This window comes from Barbus barbus (genome assembly GCF_936440315.1).
Source record: "Barbus barbus genome assembly, chromosome: 20".
Lineage (NCBI taxonomy): Eukaryota > Metazoa > Chordata > Actinopteri > Cypriniformes > Cyprinidae > Barbus > Barbus barbus.
The window spans coordinates 27627714-27640774 of NC_136748.1; the positions used below are offsets into that span (position 1 = coordinate 27627714).

At 36.5% G+C, this 13061-nt stretch overlaps 1 protein-coding gene across 1 annotated transcript in view; it reads left to right on the plus strand.

Annotated features, from left to right (window-relative positions):
- Positions 1-13061, plus strand: part of LOC306886771 (nesprin-1-like) — a 114246-nt gene that overhangs the window by 59776 nt on the left and 41409 nt on the right. The window contains exons 80-103 of the mRNA XM_079444081.1: positions 158-313; positions 460-612; positions 719-901; positions 1068-1205; positions 1290-1475; positions 1654-1776; positions 2453-2635; positions 3013-3156; positions 3526-3714; positions 4233-4373; positions 5046-5165; positions 5247-5408; positions 5513-5707; positions 6469-6630; positions 7299-7490; positions 9096-9230; positions 9405-9505; positions 9581-9758; positions 10790-10921; positions 11132-11281; positions 11699-11908; positions 11985-12086; positions 12527-12646; positions 12778-12978. Coding sequence (XP_079300207.1) covers positions 158-313; positions 460-612; positions 719-901; positions 1068-1205; positions 1290-1475; positions 1654-1776; positions 2453-2635; positions 3013-3156; positions 3526-3714; positions 4233-4373; positions 5046-5165; positions 5247-5408; positions 5513-5707; positions 6469-6630; positions 7299-7490; positions 9096-9230; positions 9405-9505; positions 9581-9758; positions 10790-10921; positions 11132-11281; positions 11699-11908; positions 11985-12086; positions 12527-12646; positions 12778-12978 — 3756 coding nt within the window. The remainder of the gene's footprint in view (positions 1-157; positions 314-459; positions 613-718; positions 902-1067; positions 1206-1289; positions 1476-1653; positions 1777-2452; positions 2636-3012; positions 3157-3525; positions 3715-4232; positions 4374-5045; positions 5166-5246; positions 5409-5512; positions 5708-6468; positions 6631-7298; positions 7491-9095; positions 9231-9404; positions 9506-9580; positions 9759-10789; positions 10922-11131; positions 11282-11698; positions 11909-11984; positions 12087-12526; positions 12647-12777; positions 12979-13061) is intronic.

The window sequence follows — 13061 nt, forward strand, 5'->3', positions numbered from 1 at the left end:
GTATACTACACATTTAGCAAATATAGTGTGTTATCCTGGTATTGCATGCATATAGAAGATTTGCATATTGGGCACAATGTACATACTATAATAGTATCATATAAATAAAATGTTTGTATAAATTGTGTTGTCTTAATTTTATTGTATCATTGTGAAGGTGATGCATGGAGAGCTGATCACTCATCGCCAGAATGTGGACAAGCTCGCAGAACAGCAGCAAAGTAAATACCTTGACCTGTACACTATTTTACCATCTGAGATCTCAATGCAACTGGCTGAAGTGTCCCTGGCACTGGGATCCATTGAGGACCAGGTACATAATTACCCTTTTCAATTTTTTAATTGTGGATTAAAAGGCAGTTTCTCATTAATTTGTAGGAGACATATATTTATACAACATTAGCATTATATTTTTACTAAATCCTTATGCAAGATATAAATAATGAATCATATCTTTAGGTTCAAGCCAAGGAGAGAGACATTCAGAAGACCAGAGTTATCAAAGAGGAGTTCAACTCCAGAATTCATGACGTGTCCGAAAAATTGAAGGCTGTCTCTACCTCTCTAAAGGAAAAGGCCACTGATATTGATCAGGCCAAAGATGAGGCCAGAGTATGTGTTGCATCTCAATAATATTAAAATTGATTATATTAACATTTTTTATAAACAATTGTCCCTCAATGGAATGAACATAAAGTACTTTGGCGTGTATTCCTAGCGTCTCTGTGATGAACTTGATGGCTGTGGACGAAATCTTGCTGAGCTGGAAGCTGCAGTGCAGGACTTTGGTCGCCGTAACCCTCTGATAGCCAGACAGCTGGCTGATGCAATTGCCAAATTACGAGAGATCCATCATCACACTCTTCGACTGGCTGAATATAAGACAATATGGCTGAAGAAGGTAGGAAGATATATTACAGTATGTTTAAATAGAGAAAATAAACATTCAGCTAATAGAACAAACATACAATCTCAGCCTATTTCCTACAGGCTATTTGCTCATTTTGACCTTTCAATTAGAGGTTTTCATGTATTGCATGTGATGTGGTGTGTCTTTTTTTCTCAAGGCTGATGCACATCTAGATGAGTACAATGAGATGTTTGAGTTCATAGTGAAGTGGACAGACAGAGCCAGAAGCCTGATGAAGGCCAACATCATCTGGAATTCCTCCTCACACCTGCAAGAGCAGATCAGGATGTATCAGGTCAACCACAATAAACAGAAGACATAGATAGGTTATTTCACAAAAATGACTGCAGTTAGACTATATGTGTTTTTGACCTTGCAGTCTGTTCTGCGTGAGTCGCGTGAGCTCCATGGTGACCTGGAGGCCATGCATGAGAAGGTGGAGATACTGTCTGAGATGCTGCAGGTGGAGGCCATGGGACAGCAGGTGTCAGAACTGAGCCGCCACACTGAGGAGCTGGAGCAGAGCATTAGATCACGACTGCAGAGTCTACAAGACGCAGCAAAGGTTTACTTTTTTTATGTATTACTCTGTTAACTACACTATTCTAACTTCATTTTTGCCAATGAAGATAGCCTTAGATGCTCCCGTGGCAATAAAAAATAATCAACTAACTAACAAACCGGTAACTACGCTGAATAATTTTTCTCTAGGTCAGTGTGACTGCGTTTGTATTTTGTTTCAGGATATGGAGAGGTTTGAGAGTGAAGTTAAGGACCTGCATGTGACGCTGGAGCAGGTTCAGGCCACTCTCACATCTCCTGAACTGGCCCGACTGAGTCTGAAAGAACAACTGACTCAAAGACAGGTACATTTATCTGTCTTGATTCTCAAGAAGCATTTATTTTCTTCTTTAAGACACCCTCTAAAAATAGAAGCTAGAAGTTATATATAATTCCCATAATTCCAAGCGTAACATACTTGACTGCATGTTAGAAACCAGGAAACTTTAAAGAAGTAGTTCACCCAAAAGTGTACTCACCCTCAGGTCATCCAAAATGTTGATGAGTTTGCTTGCTACATTTCCCCAAACCTGTTTCCAATGAGCATTACATCACTTGCTCATCAAAGGATCTTCTGCAGTCAGACATTAATTGATGGACTGGATTCAGGTGGATTATTATGATGTTTTAATCGGTTGTTTAGACTGTCATTCTGACGGCACCCATTCACCACAGAGGATCCATTGCTGAGTGATGTAATGCTACATTTTTGGATGGCCAGAGCAAATCTCATTTTTGGGTGAAATTGTCCTTTCAAGTATGCATAAAGTAAACATAATTTGAAGTATACTCTTCTGTGTAAATAAGTCTTTGGCTGTAGTGTGACTGGTTAAACACATTACAACTGGTAACAGAAAGGTTTTTCTGATTAATTATTAAGTGCTTTCCATCTGTTTTTGCTACATACATATTTTAGTTTGGAAGGGAAGCAGTTTTGTTCTTATAATAGAACACTATTTTAAAAAACTGATTTTTTTTCAGCGTTTGCTGGCGGACATGGAGAGCTTCAAGCAGCAGGTGGAGGCCGTACAGGAGTGTCAGAGCGCTCTAAGAGTCCCTGAGGAAGTGGTGACCAGTCTGTCCATCTGCCGCACTGCTCTGAATCTGCAGCAAGAGGCCAGTCAACTCCAGCACACAGCCATCCAGCAATGCAACATCCTGCAGGTAGGGAGAGCAGTTGTGGCACCAGATGGGAATAAAAACACCTGCTTACCAGTTAGTCTTGATTCCACCACCAAACACTTTTGAATTTTCATGGCTCATGTGTTGAGCGCTTATAGCTTATTAGACACAAATGCTGTGTTTGTTTTATGATCTGTCAGAAAGGATTATAAATTAGAGATTTATTTTTAAAGTAAATAATGATAATGAACATTTTTGTTGGGTCTACATGATAAAACACCTTTGCAAAGAAACTATATAATGTCTCAATTTGTATCTGAATATGTCAACGGTGTCTGAAAGAGGTTGGTTCACAGTAGGACATCCTCGTAACGATATTAAATATAAAAAATGTATGTATTTGTGTGCTGTCTGTTTAGGAGGCAGTGGTGCAGTATGAACAGTATGAACAGGAAGTCAGAAACCTGCAGGCCATGATTGAAGATGCTCACCGGGTCATTCAGGACCAACCTGTGAACACCAGCACCATCCAAGAACTGCAGGCACAAATTAACCATCATGAGGTGCAATGTTATTTTTGTATTATTTATTTACTATTATAGTATTTATTAATATTTTTAATTTTAAAGTTTAAAATTTTATTTTGTTATATGCTTTTGTCATTTATTTATTTTTCATATATCTGTATAGCTTTTTATTTATTGATATTATATTTTATATTTATGTTATTTTAGTTCAGCTTTATTTAAGTTATTTTCATTTATTTGTAACATTTTAACAATATTAATAAAAATAATTAAAAACAAATGAAATATTTTAAGAGTTTTAGGGAAAAAATTCCAACTTTGATGAAGTGAGATGGATATTCTTGCATTAACCTAAAGAGCAACTAAATAACATTTTCTGTATTCGGTTTATTTTTATCTAAACAGGAACTGGCCCAGAAAATCAAGGGCTACCAGGAGCAAATTGCATCCCTGAACTCCAAGTGTAAGATGCTGACGGTGAAAGCTAAACACGCCACCACGCTCCTGTCAGTGAGTGATGGTGAGGGTTTAACTGAGAGTCTGGAGGAACTGGACGGTGATGCTATTAAAAGAAAGACCCAATCACAAGTCTCCGTACGTATCATTACCCTGAACGCAGCCATGACAGTGTAATTGTGGGAAAAGGAAACAGACTGGAGTGTTAAATGTTTTAAAAAGCAATTGCTGTTTGCTCATAGGTTTGTAATCATGTTTTTAATTGGCTAATTTAAATTTTTGCCTTGAATTAAAAATAGATAATCATCCTTAATTTTCTTGACAAGCAAATGACTTAAAATATTAGGATTGTTACCCTTCAAAAAGGTTTTCAGGTTAATCCAAAATTAGTTTTGAATATTTAAATGTTTTTTTTTTTATAAATATTAAGATATTTTACAGGAAATCAAAACAAAAGACCTAATTAAGTTGCAGATGCAGAATAAGAAAACGACTTGCAGTGTTGATTAAAAACTGATCCTGTTACCAGAGTTGGCTTTTTTACTTTTCTCTCTGTGATCTTTGCATGTTATAATCAATTAACTTTACAGCTCTGTGAACTGATTGACTAATATCTTCTGCTCTGTGACTCTCTCTCTCTCTCGTGGTGCTGTCAGATGTCAGCTGGTCGCTGTCAGTCTCTCCTGTCTCCTGTGACAGAAGAGTCTGGCGAGGAGGGCACCAGCAGTGAGATCTGCTCTCCTGCTTTCTGTCGATCTCCCTCTCCTATCACTAACACAGAAGCAGCCATTAGCAAGGTATTAACAACAACAACAAAAAAAACTTTGGTGCTTGATCTGATTTATACCAGACCTGTACTGGCTTTTTGCAATTTCCAGTTTCACCTTAATTTTATAAAAAAAAAAAGAAAAAAAGGTTTGGAATGGAAACCTAACATACTATCTTATATGTAGTTTATTCTGTATACTGCATACTAGTTGTGAAAATTGTAATGCAATAATATTTTGAATAGAAATGCACTACATCGTCATTATATTCATACTGCATTCCAGGGTTATCATAGTTAAGAAAAAACTAAAACCATTTTTAAAAATTGTTACTTGAAATAAAATAAAATATATATTTTTAACTGTATTTCTTATTTCAATTTAATTTAATATAATGTGCTAAAATAAATCAAACTAAAACTGAAATAAAAAAAATAAAAACTATACAGACATTTCTTTAAAAAAACTAAAATTAAACAAATACAAACTCAAAATTATTAATAAAAACGAATAAGAGTATCTCAATGATACTAAAATAACACTGCTGCACTCTTAGTAGGTATAGTCTGTCATTCTGAACATATAGTATGCTCAATTTGAACCTGAATCAGTATATGTTAAGTCTGTGACAGACAGCAGTACAATGACTTTGTAGTACATTCTCTTATTTATTATTATCTTTTTGGACTGTCCTAAATACAGATGTCCATGGGAAGGCCCACTCTCACCAGAGCGCCCATCCAGGAGCTGTACAATCCCGCGCTGGAGTCTGTAGCGAGCTTAGATGATCTTCAGCGCTCGTGGGAGACCCTGAAAAATGTGGTACGTATGACTTTTCTGTTCTACAGTCAGATGCACCAGGATTTCAAATCCGGTCTTTGAGTTTATCTCTGTGTTTTACAGATAAGTGAAAAGCAGAAGACGCTCTACGAGGCTCTGGAGAAGCAGCAGCGCTATCAGGGCTCTCTACAGACCATCTCTACTAAAATGGAGTCCATCGAGACCAGATTAAACGAGCCTCCTATGCACGATCTCAGTCCTGACAGACAAATAGTCCTACACCAGGTGAGGAGACTGAAATATAAACTCTAGCTCCAGCTGTAGACTGGAGATTTATAAGAATATTGATGCACAAATAACAAAAACGTCATACTGCTGTATTCCTCCAGAATCAGATGGAGGAAATTGTCAAACTGCAGAATAATATAGATGAGCTTCAGTCCAGCTTCACAGAGGAGCTGATCTCTGATGCTGTGGACTCAGACTCTGTGGATCAGCTGGCCATGCAGTCCACACTCACTGTGCTGTCCGAGAGGATGACCACCATCCACATGAAGGCTTCTGGAAAACGGCAACTTCTTGAGGTATGCCTAGAATAGTAATTAAATAATAAGTCTAATTTATTTTTTAGAACACCCTTCATATATAACTATTGCTCAGTATTTTGCAAACATGTTGGGAAAAAATAAAGTAAAACTTTATGTTCCGCTTTGGAACGCTGCGACTTTAAATGTAGTTTTGAAATGCAAACCAGATGTAGCTGCCTATTTAAAAAGTTAGTATTGTTAAAAAAATAATAATATTGTAATTAATAATTAAAAAAATACGCTTACCGACAACATTTTTTTTTTAATATAGTAAAAAAACCCAGTAATATTGTAAAATATTATTACAATTTAAAATAATGTCAAATGTAATTTATTCCTTTGATGCAAAGCTGAATTTTCAGCATCATTACTCCAGTCTTCAGTGTCAATTGATCCTTCAGAAATCACTTTATGCTAATGTGATGCTCAAAAAATATTTTCAATGTTTGTGCTGATATTCAAGATTATTTGAAGAATAGAAAGTTCAAAGGAACAGCATTTATTTGAAATAGAAATATTTTGTAACATTATAAATGTCTTCACTGCCACTTTTGATCAATTTGGTGCGTCCTTGCTGAATAAAAGCATTAATTTCTTAAAAATAAATCAAATTAAAATCAATATTTCGATAATCTTTTTTGATCTAAGTTTCTTCATAAAGTTATGGTGTCTGGTCGTTTTCACTCATTTATAGCCTGATAAAGGCTTCTGTTCTTTAAAGATACCCAGTGTATATGTATATATGCTGATGTGTGTAGGAGCGACAGAGTGAACGTTGGGAAAAGCAGCAACAGGCTCAGGCTTTGCAGCGCTACCTGAACCAGGCAGACCAGCTGGACCAATGGCTGCAGAGCACTCGTGGTAACATCACTTCTTGCTCTCAGGACTCAGACATGGAAGAGCAACTCATAGACTGTCAGGTTAGAGCGCCCCCTTCAGCAGATCACTAAATTTGTACTTTATGAATTATTTACAGATTGAAGTTGAAAAGAAAATGTATTTTGTGTTAACTCTGTGTTTTTTGCTTAATTGCACTGGACTCAGGAACAGGAAACTTTTTTATCCGTAAACAGCAGTATTAGAAGGCCTCTGAGCGTTCAGATGGATTGATTCTTAAGTGTCTGTGGCACGAGCTGTAATCAGATTATGTAAATGTCTCAGCGTAACACCGTTCACAGTTAAAATGGCTTTAAGGGTATTAGAGCATTCCTGCGAGAGGATTGGTGCTCACTGGAAATATGTTCCGCCCCTTATTACATATTCATGAGGGTGGCTGCAGCATTAGTGGGGAAAGGGGTGGGGCTACTTTTGCCTTCATGGGAAGGTTACAAACTGGCAGATGTCCCACTGTGAAACACCTTGACTTTTTATTACAAGCTTATGTGTAGTCTTAACATTTTTTATTGAATTTTTAATATAATTTTACGTATTTTTATACATTGCCGTTGTCCTAAAGAAGGCATGCTTACTGGGAGCATGGCACGTGAGGGATTATGGATAATGTACAGCGCTGTAGGTGTCGGTAAGGGCCTGGGATGAGAGCGGAAGAACCATGTTTGAGCTGGCCTCGCTTCTGTTGCTCCTGCAGAACATGCTGCTGGAGATCGAGGAGAAGGTGCTGGCTCTCTCCGAGCTCTCCAGACACAGTGAGAATCTTCTGCTGGAAGGACGGCCGGAGAACAGGGAGGACACGGAGCAGCTGGCCAGGAAGTTGCGTACGCTGAAAGGCAGCCTGCTAGAGCTGCAGAGGATGCTGCAGGACAAGCAGATCAACATTCAGGTGGGACTTGAACTCTGAATCAAGGCTGGAAGCTTAGACATTTTCGACTCTGTCCGAGAGGTTCATTTGGATCTTTAAAAATATAATTTGCTTAAAAATTACAGAGGTGGTACCATGGTATAGTAATAGTGTGTTAGTACTATTATACTTATATGATACTAAATAATTAACTTATGCATATACCATATATCATATGTGACCCTGGACCACAAAACTAGTCTTAAGTCGCTGGGGTATATTTGTAGCAATAGCCAAAAATACATTGTATGGGTCAAAATTATTGATTTTTCTTTTATGCCAAAAATCATTAGGACATTAAGTAAATATCATGTTCCATGAAGATATTTTGTAAATTTCCTACTGTAAATATATCAAAACTTCATTTTTGATTAGTAATATGCATTGCTAAGAACTTCATTTGGACAACTTTAAAGGTGATTTTCTCAATATTTAGATTTTTTTGCACCCTCAGATTCCAGATTTTCAAATAGTTGTATCGCGGCCAAATATTGTCCGATCCTAACAAACATCAATGGAAAGCTTATTATTCAGCTGTTAGATTATGTATAAATCTCAATTTCGAAACATTGACCCATATGACTGGTTTTGTGGTCCAGGGTCACACATAATTACACTAGATAGTGCTCCAAGAAAAAAAAGTATTGCAATGCCAAAAAACATAGTACTATCATGGTACATAATAATAATAATAAACTTTATGTAGACTCTTTTTAATAAAATGCATCTTAACATGGTTCACAGGTGAGAATAAAAATCTTTATAGAAATTAAGCATGAAAGCAATAAAAACAAATAAAAGCAATTAAAAAAAACTCAATAAAACCAAATGACAATAAAATCATAATTTAAAAATAGGAAATATATAAAAAAATATATATTTGAGTTTTTAACTGTATTTTCTTTAAAACATTTTTGTAGAGAAACAGTTATAGTTTTTAGAGTTAAAAAAAAACTAAAGTAAAATTTAATTCAGGATTTTGAAATGTAATTAAAAATAATATTTCCATGCAAACAAACTGATTATTGCAAAAATGGCAATTATTAAAATCAAATATAATTTATACTGTGTGTATAATATATTGTTTTTTAAGAATATATTATTCTTCATAATATGAATCTAATTTTAATAGTGATTATTATAATAAAATGCTAAAATAAACATGATATAAAATAGGTTTGATTAAAATAAAATATATATTCTATAATAAAATAAAATATGATATTTTTTGAGTCTTTATAAACGGTTTGTCTTTTATGTCCTGCAGGCGACTTTAATTTGGGAGGAGTTGAAAGGCCCTCAAAGAACAAGCGTAATAATAATATATCACAGCTTTTTTGCTTGTCACTCTATGAGCAGAATAATTCAGCAGCACTGGTTTCGGTATTAATACAACAATCTGCTGCACGGCTTCCTCTTTTCCTGCTATTATATATAAGAATATTGCAGAATGATGACTGATGATTTGATTCATGATTGGATGATCGTTTGATTTTATGATCATGATTAAGTTAGCAATGTGTTTTCGATATTCATGACTATTAATCTACTGTTAGTACTCATGTTTGGTTTTTCCCTCTCCTGCAGGATTCTCTTAAGGAACCATCAGACTCCAGTGAATCAGACTCCAGTCTCTCCCAGAGTCCAAACATGCAGGACTGGCTGGCCCAGGCCCGCTCCACACGCAGCCTACAGCACCAGGACACCCTCCAGAAACAGAAGGTAGATTACAGTTTACAAGGAGAAGGTTTTTGGGTTTTAAATGGCAAAACAACAGATCTAGAACCATCACCATTGTGTCCAGTAGGACTGAACCGGTAGAAAGTCTACTGTGAGTTGCATTCGATAAGAAAGCATCTGCTAAATAAGGAATGATGATTTTGTATGTCATTTCAGGAGCTTGAAGAGCAACTTGCAGAGCAGAAGAAGCTGTTGAAATCTGTAGCGAGTCGTGGAGAGGAAATACTCACCCAGCAGGCGTCACCCGTCAGAGCCAGGTATCATATCTCTCACATCTTACTGGAATATCATTGTTACCTCAAACTTTTACATCTCTGACTCTCTCTTCACAGTTCTGTCTGTCAAATGTTCTGCAGTGCGACAGAAATCCTCTCGCCTGATGTGGAGCAGGAGGGAGACATTCAGGCCGTGAAGAAACAGAGGAGAAAGAGATGGGAAAGTCTGAAAAAAGACATGGCCACTAAACTACAGCTCCTTATGAACACGCTGGAGCAAGACAGCAAACAACCGGTACGGTGATTTTATTACAGTGTCCATGAAGCTTCGAAACCTGAACCAGTGAGTGTGTCAAACTGATTTCAGTAAATGAGTCTTCGTTAAGTCTTGACTGTTTATAGCAATGTTTTGAAATTTTAATGATTCATAATTTGGGGACGACCTCTGAACCCATGAACTAGTGTCAATGTTTTTTTTACTTGATCGGTTTGATAATTTGTATAAATTTTTAATGACACGTTTGTATAATAACGAGCAAGAATAGTAGATAATAGAATATTATTGCCTGATTAACCAAGATCTCCATAAAACAAACAAAACAAGCCCTGTAAATGAATAAAATAACACATTTCATACAGATTTTTCATATTAAATTGTATCTCATATTTGTATTTTTAGAGATTATACTGTAACTAAACATCTGCAGTTGGCTGTAAAAGGTGTTTTATGCATGTTTAGGCTCAATTTTTGTTGCATTTACACCATTTTGATAAGCATTTTAAAGCGTGTTGAATAATTTTGGAAGCAAGTGATTCATTGATTCAAAGTTTCGCTCATCACTGGTTCACATAACTGAAATGTAAGAGGGTAGATGACAACTAACATTAACTCTTTTAGCATCAAGTTTTTAGCTTAAAATGCATACATTTTAGCAATTTGATCATCTTTCAGATTTTTTTGAAGGTTCAAATATTCCATGAAGTCTCTATAGTTCTTATAGAGTTCCTATAACTTCCTATAGTACTATTAAAATCTTAATCTGCATGCTGAATATTACATTTACATTAATGCACTTGGCAGACGTTCCTGGAAATAACCAGATTAGTCTTTCCTCTCTTTTTATCAGTCTATGTTGCATATTACTATTAGTTTCTTTCTCCCTCTTTCCATATTTGGGGTTTCAGCTATCATTTTCCTTTAAACTTTAACACTATTCTTTTTGCTGCCTGGCTGCGTTCAGGGAATATTCTTGCATAACTGTTGTAATAATCAGAAACTGCCTCTGTTGGTGGAGTGTTTTGTAAAAGTTGTATATTTTGAAACAGTTTTACTCCAGAGCTGCTTGTGTGAAGACCACAGCCCCGGTTTATAAGAGAGAGACTCACGTCCAGGACAAGTCCAGCCTGATGTCCCTGCACAATGGATTCAGTCAGACAATAAAGGAAATGACTCCTCAGGTAGACACATTATTATAAAACACTTCTGGATTTTTGATACAAACAGTGACAACACAATTTTATGTTTGTTTACACACTTTAACCTTGGTGGAATCACTAAAATGTATGGCCTTGAGTTGTTTATTGCTTAATTTGACAGTTTAATGTACTGACGTGTGTCGTTGGTGTCATGGTAAACATTATATAATGTTTGATTGTTTGATTCTGCAGGCCACAGAGCAAGAGGTCATCCTGATGGAGCAGCAGCTTTATTCAGCAGTCACAACCACGTCCTCTTGGGTGGATGATGTGGAGAACACACTGTTTTCTGGCCCTGCGTTGCTGACGGAGAACGCTGAGACACAGCTCTCCAACCATGAGGTCTGAACATCGGGCGGCAAATTTTCCTATATACAGATAGCCTTCCTCTAGGAGAAATCCAGATCCTATTTGCCCACATTCAGGGCTAAGTCTAGGTTTTTATCTAATATATTTATTTTATTTTATTCTCAATGACCGAAAATGATTTTTAGTAGTTTTACTTCACAATAGCAACACTGATAAAAGTGAAACGTAAAACTACAGATAGAGCTGTAGAATTAAATAAAGCACATTTGAATTAAAATATCAAGCAGTGCCGTGTTGTTGCTTCACGAGGTGGCATTGTATACTACGAATATTGTTGGCACTGTGATTACTTATGCTTCTGTTTTAAATAAAAGCATCTGATAATGCATGCATGCATATATAAATAAGTTTTAGTGAAGTTAAAATGTCAAACACTTCTATGCATTACAGACATTGGGAAAAGAAGTGACGGAGGTGACGAGGCAGGTCAGCCACAGCGAGGGGTTGATGGGCGGCTCTGTGGGACTGTCTGAGGAAGAGCAGACCCTGATGAAGGACACCCTCGACTGTCTGACTCGACGCCTGGGAGCTCTGGACTCGGCCCTGGACCGCCGCTGTGACACCATGAGGAGCAGATTGCGGGAGCTCACAGCTTTCCAGGTGGGAATCAGGCACCGTTCAGTTCTGTATACTAATGCAACACTCCAACATCATCTCAGTTCCTGTTTCTTTTCAGACCGAGCTGCAGCATCTCTTTACAGCGCTTAGTGAAAGCAAGTTCCAAATTATCCAGAAAATGGCAGGAGTTCTTGACCACACAACAACTAAACAGATTGAAGTAAGAAAGAATACTTCCTATTTGATTATCAATTAATGCATCGAATAATTAGCAATTACTAATTGTATTACATTATTAGATTTTGTCATATTTATTAACAGTGATTGCAGTAGTATGCCAATGTTAGTTTTATTTATATACTACTATATATTTATTATTTTTTATATTTTTAATTCTCGTTTAAATTTTAGGTTCTTTTATACATTTTATGTTGTTTTGTCATTTTTATTAGTTTTCATTTTTTTAATATTTCTATTAAACTTTACTATTTCAGTTTGTGTTGTTTTGTACTTCAACATAAAGTTTTTCATTTCTAATTTTTGTCTTCTATTTACACTTTATTTTTTAGCTTTTTTTTGTTTTATGTTTAGTTTTAGTTAGCAATAAAACTTTACAGTTCTTCCAATCATATCTCTGTGAACTCACGTTTGTTTTGACAGACCATTGCAGAGGCAGAGGAGACGCTGAAAGACTTTGAGCACAGAATAACAGAGCTGAAAGCCAGAGGGGCGGAGCTACAGCTGGACCAGTTCTCCACCAATGAGCTGTTGAAGCTACAGGTAACAACCAATCAATCTGTCAAACACTTTTATGTTCTCAATTACTGTAAAAACAGAAGCTTACTAAGTAGTTATAGTGGTTTACAAATAAAATACCAGAGTCTTCTCAAAGTTGTTGGTGTGTTGGACAGGATGCATATGAGGAGCTGGTGATGACCGTGGGTTCCCGACGGAGTGGGTTGAACCAGAATATGGCACTGAAGAATCAGTATGAACGAGTTCTGCAGGATCTAATTGATCTGGTGGACATGGCCCAAGATAAGATGAACGCTGACCAGAAGATGATTGCCAGCTCAGTAGAGGACGTGCACAACCTTCTAGACAAACACAAGGTACACCAAACTCCAAATTACGTCTTGTGTTTGTCTAAAAGATTGTGTATGTCCTGCTGATGTGCACATGTCTCCAAATGTTT